The sequence below is a fragment of the Scardinius erythrophthalmus genome (assembly GCF_964197995.2).
Source record: "Scardinius erythrophthalmus genome assembly, chromosome: 9".
In the NCBI taxonomy this organism is placed as follows: domain Eukaryota; kingdom Metazoa; phylum Chordata; class Actinopteri; order Cypriniformes; family Leuciscidae; genus Scardinius; species Scardinius erythrophthalmus.
In genome coordinates this window covers 43013569-43029478 of record NC_138229.1, presented here as the reverse complement: position 1 = coordinate 43029478, position 15910 = coordinate 43013569, and the positions used below count along the sequence as shown (strand labels likewise).

The window sequence follows — 15910 nt, the reverse complement described above, 5'->3', positions numbered from 1 at the left end:
AAGGGGAAACACCCCCAAAACAGACTGTTTGAATCAGAGCATGAGAAACAGGGTGGGAAAAGGTCATAAATCACTAAATTTTAAACGTTTTTTGTCCAAAAAACTATAGTAATACTATAATTGCACCTAAGGGAACATAATAAAAGAAAAGGAAAAACCATGTCATGACCCCTTTAAAGCACAAAAAGACTGCTATATATTTGCTTGACCTGCGTGTCTCTGTGGGAATGAGCTGCACCGCTTCCTCTATACATACTCAAGTTTTCAGTGTCTCACAAACAATACGAGGACATGAATAACTTACATGGACATTTCCAGAGCTGCTCTGAGAGAATGCCTAATGAGCATTTTCATCATTTTATTTGAACCATTGTCAAATACACTCCGGAACAGGTCTTCAGTACAACTTGTCAAAAGTTTGGTTTAAATAGAAGAAATTATGAAAGAAATGTATTATTGCAGACCTACTTCTTTAAAGCACTTCTCAGAATAATAACAACAATAATAATAAGACAATTTATTTAAATATTATTTAAGGAATATTTTTTGTCCATGATTTAATTTAGTAAATTTGTTTTGCAGCACTTCCCCAAAAAATAAAAGGATAAAAGTTTAAATTTTCATTTGAAACATATAAATATCAATATATTTGTATTTATTCATAAAAAGAAAAAATAGTTTTCTGAATAAATTACATTTCATAGGACTCTATTATTCTTAAATATTTTAATAAATTATTAATGTTAAAAATAAGTTGTTGATCTGATTCATTATCAATTACTGAATTTAGTTGATTAGACAAGTTTTATTGAAATTTTAATAAACAAAACAAACCAAATGGTTTTCGAGTTTGTTATAATAAAAGCATTTGTTCAACCAAAAAAACCTGTTTTCATTCATTTAACTGTATTTTTATCTGGTTATAATAATAATAATAATAATAATAATAATAATAATAACAACAATTAGTGTTGTCACGATACCAAAACTATTGTTTCGATACCGATACCAAGTCAAGTATTGCGATTTCGATACTTTTTCGATACTTTTCCTGAAAAGGGAGAAACACTCTCAAATATCATTGCTGTGCTTTATTTTAAAACCGGGACAACAATCTAATCGTATAACACACTAATAAATGAACATATGAACAGCAGATATATTAAACATTTGAACAAAATATGAAATATTTTATCAATTTAGCTGCATTATCTTATTTATCATAAGAAACATAAGAGCTTTATCTTGATTCTGAACTTTGAATAAAAATATGAACAGCAATTATATTAAACAATGTTTAATATTGGTAACATGATGATAAGCCTCATTGGTGATATATTTGACATGTGGGGAGAGAGTTGTGGAAGGCCTATACTTCATGTTAAACATAAATATATAGCAGCAAAGACAACGTCGGCAGTGTTGACGGCAAAATAGGCTACAGAATAATTCGTTCTGTATTGAGAGGTGCAATATTTGAAAATCGATGATATTTTTTTAATTACATTTATTGTATTTATGTCAAAACTTTCAAACATCAAAATGTCATTCATTAATATGTATTCGTGTCAAAATTACATAGAAACATGAACATCTTTTCCTATTCTGTTTTGCCAGGAAACGCTTCCAACACGCGTGCGTGTCGCGTGAAAAATATACGTCGGTTCTGTTTCTAGCATGCCTCGAGCTGCCCAGACGCGTGTGTCACGCAGGCAGTTAACATGGGAGCAGAAACAAAAACGGACACGACATGCAGCCAGTGTGTCGCCGGCCTTACAAATCTGGAACGCGGTCATTCTTAGAAGTATCGATACTAATAAATTAAGGAATCGTGACGTTTTTAATTTCCGGTTTACTTTTGAGGTATCGGTGCACCGTGCAACAGAGCAAGGTAGGCAACGTACTTCCATATGTCACTCCTCGTGTCATATTTGTCTACGAGTCGTGGACCATTTGTGCTTGCACATGCAGTCATCTCGCTATAGTGTTTTGTCACATGGCACTGACAGCGGCAGGTTCTTTGCTGCGTGCGTCAGGAAAAAAACACAGACGTCCATAGGGAGGTTTTTTTTTTAAGTATCGATACTGAAAAATTTAGGTATCGATATGTTTTTTTTTTATTTCCGAGTATCGCGATACTTTTGAAGTATCGATACACCGTGCAACACTAATAACAATAACAACCATAATTTAATAATACCGTTTATTTATTTATTTATTTAATAATTGATTAATACTGTAAGCCGTGCTAATTTTGAGATGTTATCATACTGTGAAAATCTACAACCTGAGAGAGTCCCCTGACCCGCCCCGCCCCGCCTGTACTTAAAGGGGTCATGACATGAGAAACCAAAATTTGCCTTGATCTTTTGGCATATAAGAGGTCTTTGTACCATTAAAACGTCCAGCAAGTTTCATAGCTTAAAACGTCCTCCCCATTATAAACGAAGCATTTATTTAATCAAGCTCTTAATACAGCTCGTTCTGGATCCATGGTATGAAGTGACGTCACGGTACGAAGTGACATAGCAGTCGTTTGCATATGACTGCCTCCAGCGTAGACAACTACGCTTCAAGCGCAAAATAACTAGCCTAATTTCATCATCGCATCTGTCACGCGCTTCACATGTGTTCAGTCGACGTGCAGCGAATGGGTCTATTTACAAGAAGATTGCGATGTCACGACACGCAGATGTGCTGTTCCTGGCTGTGGACAAACAACATGTTTGAATAATATATGCTGCTGAAAGATCCAGACGTCAGATGGTTGCAGATGGATGCAGTTTATTTTTCGCGGACGTCCTAGTCACGGCAGTGTTAATTTAAGCGTGTGTTCTCCACATTTCAAGGATGAGTGACAGTTGAGAACTATCGCAGTTTGATGCTGGCTTTGCCAGAAAACTTTTGTACAAGATATGTAATATTGTGTTGATGGTTCTTTTTTGTGAACATTCTTAGTTGTGTTGATGGTTCATTTCCTCTGATTCCGACTCAAACATCATTGCAATCGCCATCGCCTCGCACGCATCACCCGTTACTATGGTAACGGTAAACACAGCTCCGCAAAATCCGCACGTTTTGAAAAGGGGGCGTTAACAATTGATGCATAGGCACTGACGTTATCCAATCATAACAGTGGGTGTTAACACTGAACTCTTAAAGGGGAAACACCCCCAAAACAGACTGCTTGAATCAGAGCATGAGAAACAGGGTGGGAAAAGGTCATAACTAAATTTTAAACGTTTTTTGTCCAAAAAACTATAGTAATACTATAATTGCACCTAAGGGAACACAATAAAAGAAAAGAAAAAACCATGTCATCATGACCCCTTTAAAAAAGGCACGTGAACCCCGAGCTGAAGAGACATGTTTTTACATTTATACTAGAAGGCCTTTTACATTATTTTATTAAGATTAATGAATGATCTTACCTCAGTTTCTCCAGTTTACAGTGAGGATCCTTCAATCCACCAGAGAGCAGCTTCAGACCTTTGTCTCCTATTAGATAATTCTTAGTCAGATCCAGTTCTCTGAGGTGTGAGTTTGTTCCCAGAGCTGAAGTCAGAGCAGCACAACCTTCAGCTGTGATAATACACCCATACAACCTGCAGAAAACAATGACACACTCTTCATTCTCAGTTCAGCAGGAACTACACAGCCACAGAGAGATTTAGATATTAAATAATAAATCTGCGTGGGTTTAATGTTTTTGTTACTTTCTGTTTACTTTTGCTTTATTGTAATAATAATAATACATATAATTTGTGGGCGCCTTTCATAGCACTCCTTACAGATTAAAAGTTAACAAATTTCAAGGAGGCAATACAATAAAAAAAAACAAGACACAATGTAAAGAATAAGAAAAAAGAAAAAAGAGAAAAAAGAAGCAGTGGCATGAAGAAACATGAAGCCGTTTGAAGGTGAAGCTATGTGGGCTAGGCTTTTCGAAATAAGTGGGTTTTGAGCAAAGTTTTAAAAAAGGATAGGGATTCAGTCATACGGATGAATAAAGGGAGAGAGTTCCAAAGTTGAGGTGCAGAATAGCTAAAGGCTCTGAAACCCATAGTGGACATGCGGGCAAAAGGAATGGAAAGTAGTGAGGCAGAAGAGGATCAGAGAGTTCGGGAAGGGTTGTAAGGCTGAAGTAGTTCAGAGAGATAAGGAGGAGCAAGATTATGAAGAGCTTTGAAAGTAAGGAGAAGAATTTTATAATCTATATGATATTTGACAGGGAGCCAGTGCAGTTGTTTTAGAAGTGGAGTAATGTGTTCAGAGACAGGGGTTCTGGTGATAATACGGGCAGCAGAGTTTTGGACCAGTTGGAGTTTATGAATGGACTTATGAGATAGACCAGATAGAAGGGAGTTACAATAGTCAATACGGGAAGTGACAAGAGCATGGATGAGAATAGCAGTGTTATGGTGTGTAAATGAAGGACGCAGGTGGTTGATAGTGCGTAAATGGAAATAATCAGACCGGGTAAGATTATTAATGTGTTTTTCAAAAGAAAGTATACTATCAAGGATGACACCAAGGGCCCTATTTTAACGATCTGAAACGCAAGTATCAAGCGCAAAACGCAAGTAACTTTGTGGGTGGGTCTTGGGCGCTGTTGCTATTATACCGACGGGATAAATGACTCTTGCGCCCGACGCAAATCTAAAATGGGTTGGTCTGAAGTAGCTTCATTATTCATAGGTGTGGTCTGGGTGTAACTTGAAATAAACCAATCAGAGCGACATCTCACATTCCCTTTAAGAGCAGACGCGATTTTTCTTGGCGGATTGATATTGTAACGGTGGATTTGCCAGGTTCAAAGCCGAGGAGAGCAACGCTCTCGTCACGGCCGTAAAAGAGAGAGAAGTTACATTAGGGATGGAAAAAACACACCCAAATTAACTTCGGTTAAACAGGCGTATGATAATTTGGGTAAATGTGTAAGCTAGATTTATGCTTTTATAATACATTGTCTATCTATCTATCTATCTATCTATCTATCTATCTATCTATTGTAATAACGTATAATTTGCAAAAATGGAAACTGCTCCTTCTGTGTAGATGAGAGAATCAAAGTGTATGCGCGTTGTGCACACGCTACATTGATTATGGCCAAGCATGTGCTCTTAAAATAGCGTATGAATAGCATGTGCAACGCGCCACTGACTTTAAACTAGGTTTTTCCTGGTCAGTGGCGGAATTGTTTTCTAAACCTGCAAAATAGCATCAGAGAACGTTTGCGCCGGAACACACGTCCTCTTTGCGCTGAACCGCCCCCGGGAGCGCAAATGCATTTGCTAGTTTACCGACGTGCGCCTGTGGAGGGAAAAGTCTGCTGTGCGCGGGTGCAAAATAGGAATGATACATGCATCGGTTTATAAAGTCGATTGCGCTGGGTGCAAGATAGGGCCCCAAGACTCTTGACGTAGGGGGAGAAGGGGACATTGGAATTGTCAATGAGTAAAGCAAAGTTTGGACATTTTGCTAAGGTAGATTTGGAACCAACAAGGAGAATTTCAGTTTTATCACTGTTTAGTTTTAGGAAATTTTGAGTAAACCAAGTTTTAACTTCATCTAAGCAGTCAGTTAGAGAAGATTGAGGAAGCAAAGACTTAAGTTTGGTGGACAAATAAAGCTGGGTGTCATCAGCGTAGCAGTGAAATTGAATATTATATTTCCTGAGAATAGAACCAAGGGGAAGTAAATAAATTATAAAAAGAAGGGGACCCAGGACTGATCCCTAGGGAACACCACTGGTGACTGAGGAGGGTTGTGATCGAACATTTTTAAGTTGTACAAACTGAGTGCGGCCAGACAGGTATGATGTAAGCCAGTTCAGTGATGTGTTAGTAATGCCATTGGAGGCTAGACGGTCCAGAAGGATATTGTATAGTATCAAAGGCCGAAGTCAAATCAAGAAGGATGAGTATGGTAAGAAGACCTGAGTCAGCAGCCATTAGTAGGTTATTGGTGACCTTGATAAAGGCTGTTTCTGTACTGTGGAAAGGCCGAAAACCAGATTGAAACTGTTCATAGAGGTTATTGTTGCTGAGATGATTATGGATCTGCATAGCAACAGTTGTTTCAAAAAAAATTAAGATAAATGGCAAGTTGGAGATTGGTCTGAAATTATTTAGGTCATTGGGATTTGCACCAGGTTTCTTCAGTACAGGGGTAATTGCAGCAGTTTTTAGAGCGGAGGGAACATAAGCAGAGATAAGAGAGGAGTGGATGATGTTAGTTATAAAAGAGGAGAGGGATGGTAGGCAAATTTTAACTAGGTGGGTAGGGAGAGGGTCAAGCTGGCAGGTAGAAGAATTAGATTTCCGGACAAGGTCAGATATTTCAGTGACAGTTGGGAGTAGGAAACTAGATAATAAAGTAGGGGGCAGAAGTAGATGGATACAGTGCACTGTTATGTGAAATAGGTAACTGTTGATGGATATTGATGATTTTGGTTTTGAAAAATGACAAACTTATCACATTGAGAGGTTGAACACAGATGGGGTGGAAGATTATTCAGGGGACGTGAAATTGTATTAATTGTTTAATACAATTGTGTCTATTATTGTAAATCACTATATTATCACATATAAATCAAATATTGTGTGTTAATGTAAATCACTATGATCCCCCAATAAATAAGAAAAATAATCCCTTAAAACAATATGATACTTGTCTCTGTTAAGATTAATTAATGATCTTACCTCAGTTTCTCCAGTTTACAGTGAGGATCCTTCAGTCCATCAGAGAGCAGCGTCAGACCTTCATCTCCTATTAGATAATTCCCAGACAGATCCAGTTCTCTGAGGTGTAAGTTTGATCCCAGAGCTGAAGTCAGAGCAGCACAACCTTCAGCTGTGATATCACAATAACTCAACCTGCAGAAAAATATGACACACTCTCTCCATTCAACAGGAACTACACAACCACTGTGATTTTAAATCCTTAATCTGTGTGAGTTTATTGATTTTATTACTCTTTGCTTACTTTTTCTTTATTATGCGTTAATGTAAATCAATATGATTTAAATAAAATACGGAGAACAATCCCTTAAAATAATATGATACTTGTCTTTTATGAATAATGTATGATGTTACTTCAGTTTCTCCAGTTTACAGTGAGGATCCTTCAGTTCATCAGAGAGCAGCTTCACACCTTCATCTCCTATTATATTACCAGTCAGATCCAGTTCTCTGAGGTGTGAGTTTGATCTCAAAGCTGAAGTCAGAGCAGCACAACCTTCAGCTGTGGTATTACAATCACTCAACCTGCAGAAAACAATGACACATTCTTCACTCTCAGTTCAGCAGGAACTATTTTTTTACTTACTAATAAAAAAAATATTACTTTTATATTTTTTATTACTGTTTTGATTACTTTTTGTTTACTTTTGCTTTATTGTGTGAAGTTAATTACGATCTGAAAAAATACACAGATAATAATTACTTTTGTAGGTCCTTTGTATACTAATCCAAAAAAAAAAAAAAGCAAAATGATTTAATTACCATAGTCAACATAGAACAGAGAAGCACTGCACTACAATACACACACACACACACACACACACACACACACACACACACACACACACACACACACACACACACACACACACACACACACACAATCTGATGATGGTCCTCAGACTTACTCTGCTGATCTGGAGGCTTCAACTACAGGCAAGAGCTTCTGAAGTATTTCATCCGGTGACATGTGGTTTTGGCCTTCTTTGATGCTTATGTATTTCTTCAACGTAAACTTATCCAAATGCTCTGAGGTTAATAAAACAAAGACAACGGCTGACCACTGTGACGAGGACAATCCATTGCTTGAAAGACCTCCAGATCTGACATACTTCTGGACCTCATTTTCGAGAGAATGATCGCCCAGTTCATTTAAAGAGTGAAACAGATTGATGGATTTCTCTGGAGAGGGATTCATTCTTATTTTCATTTTAATGTATTCAACAGTTTTCCCTTTGCTGTAAGAGATTTTTCTAACTTGTGTCAGAAGGCCTTTCAGGAGCGTCTGATTGGACTCCCGTGAGAGACCCAGAAGGAACCGCAGGAAAAGATCCAGATGTCCATTTCTACTCTGCAGAGCCTCGTCCACGGCTCTCTGATGCAGGTCAGATATCGAGTGACATGTGAACTCATGTGCCTGTTCTGACCCGAGGGTTTCATTGAGCACATCCCTCTTGTACAGCAGGAATGAAAGCAGCACATATAGAGCTGCTAAATGCTCCTGAATGCTCAGATGAACAAAGCAGAAGACTTTCCCCTGATACAAGCCCAACTCCTCTCTGAAGATCTGAGTGCACAATCGTGAGTAAACTGATGCTTCTGTCACATCAATGCCACACTCTCTCAGGTCTTCCTCATAGAAGATCAGGTTGCCTTTCACAAGCTGCTGATAAGCCAGTTTCCCCAGTTTGAGAATCATGTTGTCATCTTTCACTCTCTTCTCATAGTCCTTCTCATGTTTGATGTTGGTCTGAATGATCAGGAAGTGTGTGTACATTTGAGTGAGAGTCTTGGGGATTTTTCCTTTCCATGATTTTCTCAACATCTTCTCTAGAACAGTGGCTGAGATCCAGCAAAACACTGGGATGTGGCACATGATAAAGAGGCTCCTTGAGGACTTCAGGTGTGTGATGATTTTATCGGCCAGACTCTGATCACTGATTCTCTTCCTGAAGTATTCCTCCTTCCGTGTGTCACTGAAGCCTCGTACCTCTGTCACTCGATGGACACACTCAGAGGGGACGAGATCCGCTGCTGCTGGTCTGGAGGTGATCCAGATGAGAGCAGAGGGAAGCAGATTCCCCACAATGAGGTTCGTCAGCAGCTCGTCCACTGAGGCTGATTCAGTCACATCACACAACCTCACATCGCTCTGAAAATCCAGAGTCAGGCGACACTCATCCAGACCATCAAAGATAAATGAAATTTTATACTCATCACTGGATATTTCCATTTCTTTTGTTTCAGGGAAAAAGACACGAAGAAGATCTGAAAGATTGAGTGTTTTGTCCTTCATCAAGTTGAGCTCTCTGAAAGCAAGTGGAAATATGATCTGGACGTCCTGATTCTCTTTCCCTTCAGCCCAGTCCAGGATGAACTTCTGCACAGAGACTGTTTTTCCAATGCCAGTGACTCCCTTTGTCAGCACAGTTCTGATGGGTTTGTCTTGTCCAGGTAAAGGTCTAAAGATGTCATTGCATTTGATCGGTGTGTCCTCTGTTGCTGCTCTCCTGGACTGTGTCTCAATCTGTCTAACCTCATGCTCATTATTGATCGCTCCACAATCACTCTCTGTGATGTAGATCTCTGTGTAGATCTCATTCAGGAGTGTTGGGTTTCCCTGCTTTGCTGTTCCCTCATACAGACACTGAAACTTCTTCCTCAAATTTGATCTTAATGTCTTGAGGGCTTCAGCATTTTGAGGGTCACTGCTGTAAGATTAAAATAAAAATTGTTAGATAACTAATATGCATACTGTATTTCATGTAGTATATTTAAAACCAGCAAAGTCTCAGGTGTTACCACAGAACCCAACTGCAGAGCAGACATGTTGGGATCCTGACACTACCTCCTACAACATCAACAGATCAAATGGAGAATAATAGTATCCAACTCAAACTAGATCCAAAATAAAGTCCAAGTGGGAGCCGGTGGAACTAAACAGGGAGGTTCAGGCAGACCCAGCCAAGGTTCCCCCAAAGCGTCTCCTGGAGCTGCCACAAAGGTCTCCTCCACCCACCCTTCCTCCATTAAAGATGCCTGATATTACTGGCATAGACTGGGAGGCAGGATTAACAGGGAAAGGGGCCATTCCCCACACAACAGCTCCATGTCATTGAGGTGGCAAACGTGGTCAACCACCTCGCAGTAAGTCCATGACTTCAAGTGACCCAACTGCTCCCAGGCAACAGGTTCATCAAGTCCAGCAAGAAAAAAAGGTAATTAAGTGGAAGTCGCCAAAACCTAGACCCTGGACTGCTTCAAGGAGGGGCCATGCATGCACTCCAAACAGTGACCAGGAATGTGTTCTGGGAGGCTGGATGGGCAGGAATAGGGTTACCTGTATGACCGGTATCAGACAGAGGGGGGTAGAGTATACAAAAACTGTACTCAAGTGCTTATAGAAATATTTACTCAAAGTAAAAGTAATAACCTTAACCCTCTGAGGTATTTTCTTCACATTGTAGCACTATAAACGTCTCGGTTACGTATGGTAACCCTCGTTCCCTGAGTAGGGAACGGAGACGTCTCGTCGGAGGAGTTTCCAACGAATTGGGATCACGCTAGGGAGACCAACTGTCTTCGAGTGAAATAAAACGAGCCAATAATCATTGGCATGCAGGATTTGCATTCCGCGGCCCGCCTACCAGCGCGGGTATAAAGCGGAAGCGAGCGCATACACAAACGCTTTTCGCTGAGGAGCCGAACGGTGTCCAGTCCTCCGCGAAGGTACAGCAGCATGGCGACGGGACGAGACGTCTCCGTTCCCTACTCAGGGAACGAGGGTTACCATACGGAACCGAGACGTTCCCTTTCATTCGGGAACTCCTACGTCTCGTCGGAGGAGTTTCCAATGAATTGGGATCCCTAATAAAACGCCATGGTGCTGGCCCCTTCCAGCGCCCTGCCTAAGCTTAAGCAGCAGTTTCTTGAAACTTATCTCTTATGTGCAGAAGCTTAGCTGGGAGAGTCACACTGCTGTTCCGCAAGACCCGCTCAGTGGACATTGGATAACACTGGGAAAGCGTGCCCAAGATGAAGAAGGGAACGCTGCGGAGCCCATAACCTGCCCGAAGGGAGGCACTAGGAATACACATGTGCACTAGCCCGTAGGGTAGTGAAACACATGGCAGTCCCTGAGGTAGTCCCAGCCCGTAGGGTGGGAGCGTACTCAGCAGAGACGACAGACAGAGTCTGTCAAGGGGAAGACACTGGCTAACCCGCAGGGTAGCCTGACGTGGAAGAACACCTATGGGGTCACCGTAGGAACCACTGCATAGGACCCCGGCCTAACACAGCTCACATAGAGAAAGGCCTGGCGACCGGCGATCCGCCTCGCCTGTCACCGGAGGGGGGAACGGAGGAACTCACGAGGTTAGCCGTCTGTTGGGTAACCTACGGAGCAAAATAACGCACGTATCTGGCCCATGGGGCGAGAATGGCGAAGCAAGCCGACACTAACCTAATTCCTCGCGCTACTGGCCGAAGCGAGTACACGGGAGGAAACCGGTTCTACACGAAGGCTATAAAACCTAGCGAACGTGTTGGGTGTCACCCAGCCCGCAGCTCTACAAATATCTGTCAGCGAGGCGCCTTGAGCCAAAGCCCAGGAGGAAGCAACACTCCTAGTAGAGTGTGCCCTCAACCTAGGTGGACAAGGCACGTCCTGGGACTCATAAGCCCGGACGATAGCATCCACTAGCCAGTGGGCTAACCTCTGCTTGGAGACAGCCTTCCCCTTCTGCTGGCCTCCGTAACAGACAAAGAGCTGGTCTGAGGTCCTAAAGCTTTGAGTCCTGTCAATATAACAGCGCAGAGCGCGAACAGGACAGAGCAAAGCCAGGGCTGGGTCTGCCTCCTCCGAGGGCAGCGCTTGCAGATTCACTACCTGATCTCTAAACGGAGTGGTAGGAACCTTGGGCACATATCCGGGCCGGGGTCTCAGAAAAACGTGAGAGAAATCCGGCGCGAACTCTAGGCACGATTCGTCGACCGAAAATGCCTGCAGGTCCCCTACCCTCTTGATGGATGCCAAAGCAAGCAGGAGAGCTGTCTTCATTGACAGAATATTTAGATCGACTGCATGCAAGGGCTCAAAAGGTGGATTCTGGAGTGCTCTGAGCACTAAAGTCAGATCCCAAGAGGGTACGGGGTGCTGATTACGAGGAGGATTCAACCTTCTAGCACCCCTGAGGAACCTGAGGACCAGGTCATGCTTTCCCAAGGACTTACCTTCTACTGCATCGTGATGTGCGGCTATTGCGGCAACATACACTTTGAGGGTGGAGGGAGACAGCCTTCGCTCCAACCCATCTTGCAGGAAGGAAAGCACAACACTGATCGGGCAAGTTCGGGGGTCTTCCCGATGGGAAGAGCACCAATCGACGAATAGGTTCCACTTCAACGCATAGAGGCGCCTCGTAGAGGGGGCTCTAGCGGAAGTGATGGTGTCTACCACAGCCTGTGGTAGGCCACCTAGAACCTTCGCGTCCTGTCCAGGGACCAGACATGAAGTTTCCAGATGTCTGGACGCGGGTGCCATAGAGTGCCCCGTCTCTGAGAGAGAAGGTCTTTCCTCAGAGGAATGGGCCAAGGAGGGGCTGTCGCGAGGAGCATGAGTTCTGCAAACCAAGTCCGGTTGGGCCAATACGGCGCAACTAGCAGGACCTGCTCCTCGTCCTCCCTGACTTTGCACAAGGTCTGTGCGAGAAGGCTCACTGGGGGAAACGCATATTTGCGAAGACCCTGGGGCCAGCTGTGCGCCAGTGCATCTGTGCCGAGTGTTCCTTCGGTCAGGGAATAAAACAACTGGCAATGGGTCGTGTCCGGGGAGGCAAACAGATCTACCGGAGCGGCTCCGAAGATTCCCCATATCAGCTGGACCACCTGGGGATGGAGTCGCCATTCTCCCGGAAGTGGTGGCTGTCGTGACAGCTCATCGGCTGCACGATTGAGCGCACCAGGGATATGAATGGCCCGAAGCGACCTCAGATGCTTCTGACTCCAAAGGAGGAGATGGCGGGCGAGTCGCGACATACGACGGGAGCGTAGACCACCTTGATGATTGATGTACGCAACGGTCGCAGTGCTGTCCGTACGGACCAGTACATGCTTGTGTCTGAGAAACCCCTTGAGGCGACACAAAGCTAGACGTACTGCTTGCAACTCTAGGCAGTTGATGTGCCAATGCAGTTGGGGCCCCGTCCACAGACCCGAAACTGCATGCCCGTTGTACGTGGCCCCCCAGCCGTTGGCAGAGGCATCTGTGAAGACCACAGCATGCCTGGACACCTGGACTAGAGGCACTCCGGCCCGTAGAAACGCAGGGTCCGACCAAGGACTGAAGGTTTGGCGACAGTGCGGAGTGATGTTCACCCGGAACGTGCCGCTCTGCCACGCCCATCTCGGGACTCGATCGTGAAGCCAGCGCTGAAGCGGTCTCATATGCAGCAAGCCGAGCGGCGTTACCGCGGCTGCGGCTGCCATATGCCCCAGGAGCCTCTGAAAAAGTTTCAGTGGGACCGCTGACCTGCCTTGAAAGGACTTGAGGCAGTTGAGCACTGACTGGACGCGCTTCTCCGTGAGGCGTGCAGTCTGGCCGACCGAGTCCAGCTCCATACCGAGATAAGAGATCCTCTGCACGGGGCAGAGTTTGCTCTTGTCCCAGTTGACCTGAAGACCCAACCGACTGAGATGGTGAAGCACCATATCCCTGTGTTCGCACAACAGATCTCGCGAGTGAGCTATTATGAGCCAGTCGTCGAGATAGTTGAGAATGCGAATGCCATGTTCTCTCATGGGAACAATGGCCGCCTCCGCGACTTTCGTGAAGACACGGGGCGACAGGGCCAGCCCGAAGGGTAGGACCTTGTACTGATATGCCCGACCCTCGAACGCAAACCGAAGAAACGGTCTGTGACGAGGAAGAATCGAGACATGAAAGTATGCGTCCTTCAGGTCGATCGCTGCAAACCAATCCCGGGGACGGATGCATTCGAAGATGCGTTTCTGCGTAAGCATTTTGAACGGGAGCTTGTGAAGGGCCCGATTCAAAACTCGCAGGTCCAGGATTGGCCGTAACCCACCGCCTTTCTTGGGAACAATGAAGTAAGGGCTGTAAAACCCAGACCTCATCTCGGCTGGAGGGACCGGCTCGATCGCGTCCTTCGCCAGCAGGACGTTGATCTCTTTCCGTAAGACAGGGGCATCCTCTAACCGCACACGGGTAAAGTGGACGCCCCTGAACCTGGGAGGCCGGCGAGCAAACTGAATTGCGTAGCCGAGCCGGATGGTCCGGGCGAGCCACCGAGACGGTCTGAGAAGCGCTAGCCAGGCCTCGAAGAACCGAACCAGTGAGCCGACCCGGACCACCGGCGTACCCGGGGTGGGGCAGCGAGGTGGAAGGCAGGGACTCGACTCCGGAGGCCCTGGGGCGGCCGGAAGTGGAGACTGGGTGTGACATGCAACACCAACCTGCTTCCACGCGGGGGCAATCGACAGGGAAGGCCCGGAGGCGTTCGGCTGTTCGTTGCCCCGAGGCGAAGGAGGGAGGGGAAACGAGGAACGACGCCCGAGGGGATCGAGTCCAAGTATCCGCACCTCCCTGCCCAGTAGGAGATGAGAGTCATGAGGCCGAGGCGGCATCACTGTCATCTGAGCATTGGAAAGAGGGGAATGAGAGCGGCGAGGCAATGCTGCGGCGCACACTGTCATCCTGGCCCTCTTGGACGGAGGAGACTGAGAGCGGCGAGGCAACTGAGCGTCGTGCTGCACTACCAGTCTCGACCGTGTATGACCCAGGGGAAATAGAAATTGCTCTTTTATTGAAACTTTGGGTACCGCTGGTCTGCTGGCCAGCGGCGGAACAGAAACAAAAGGAAACCAAAGATTCTCCACCCGGCCCTCCTCCGGGGGAAGGAGTGGTGCAGAGGCACCCTCCCGAAGAGCAACAGGTACGTCCCCTGGGTCGCCCGTCTCAGGGTCTCTTCCCTCTCCTTTTACCTGGAGGTTTAGAGGCGCTGGGAGCAGGCTGGGCAGCTCTCTTGCGGCCGGCACCCTGCGGCTTAGGTGAAGGCTGCTGCCTAGGCTGAGCAGGGGCGGAGGCGGCGGCAGGAGGGCGCCCTCGACGACGAGTAGCCGGAGGCGGAGCCGGTGAGGACTGGGCAGCAGCACCCTTCTTCCGTGGCATGATGTGTTTAATCACCTCCGACTGCTTCTGGGCGGCGGAGAACTGTTGGGCGTAGTCCTCCACCGCGTCGCCGAAGAGCCCACCTTGGGATATGGGGGAGTTCAGGGGCTTACTCTTGTCCGACTCCTTCATATCGGCCAAGGTGAGCCACAGGTGTCGCTCCTGGACCACAAGTGTGGACATCGCCCGACCCAGGGAACGTGCGGTGACTTTCGTCGCCCGTAGGGCAAGGTCCGTCGCCGTACGCAGCTCTTGGAGCGCCCCTGGGGCAGTACCACTCTCCTGCATGTCACTGAGCGCCTTCGCCTGGTGAACCTGGAGAAGTGCCATGGCATGCAGGGCGGAAGCAGCTTCCCCACACGCACTATAAGCCTTTCCGGTCAGACCGGAAGAGAACCTACAGGCGCGGGAGGGGAGCGTGGGGTTACCCCGCCAGGTGGACGCGGTCTTGGGACACAGATGCATCGCCACAGACCGTTCCACTGGGGGGATGCCCTCGTATCCCTTCACTGCTCCACCATCAAGAGTGGTGAGGGAGGAAGAGGGAGTGAGTCTGTGTCGGGCCGCCAGAGGGGCCTTCCACGTCCTCGTCACCTCTTCATGCACCTCCGGAAAGAAAGGCACTGGAGCGGCGTGCTGAGAACCAGCACGGCCCGCGCCAAGATACCAATCGTCGAGCCGCGAGGGCTCGGGACACGGTGGAGGATTCCACACGAGCCCGACACTCGCGGCCGCCCGGGCAAGCATAGCAGCCATTTCCGGGTCCGACTCGGGCAACGCTACCACACCCGAAGGGGGCAGCGCAGCCGAATCGTCCTCCCCAGAAGATGACTGCTCTCCCTCCGATGCCGCGATCGACATCTGGTCCTCTGGTGGAGCCCCAAAGGAAACAGCGGGAGTCACACGAGATGACCCGGCCGTCTCAATTGAAGACTCCGATGGCTGCGACACGGAGGATTGAGGGGCCCGTGGGGGTCTT

General features: G+C 46.2%; 1 protein-coding gene across 1 annotated transcript in view; it reads right to left on the bottom strand.

Moving 5' to 3' along the window:
* The window catches only part of LOC308695659 (NACHT, LRR and PYD domains-containing protein 12-like), a gene marked incomplete at both ends in the record, with an annotated part of 40703 nt that extends 26247 nt beyond the window's left edge, over positions 1-14456 (bottom strand). Inside the window, 6 exons of the mRNA XM_081373839.1 lie at positions 3432-3605; positions 6705-6878; positions 7098-7268; positions 7652-9454; positions 13273-13379; positions 13914-14456. Coding sequence (XP_081229965.1) covers positions 3432-3605; positions 6705-6878; positions 7098-7268; positions 7652-9454; positions 13273-13379; positions 13914-14456 — 2972 coding nt within the window. The remainder of the gene's footprint in view (positions 1-3431; positions 3606-6704; positions 6879-7097; positions 7269-7651; positions 9455-13272; positions 13380-13913) is intronic.
* Positions 14457-15910: the final 1454 nt, after the last annotated feature.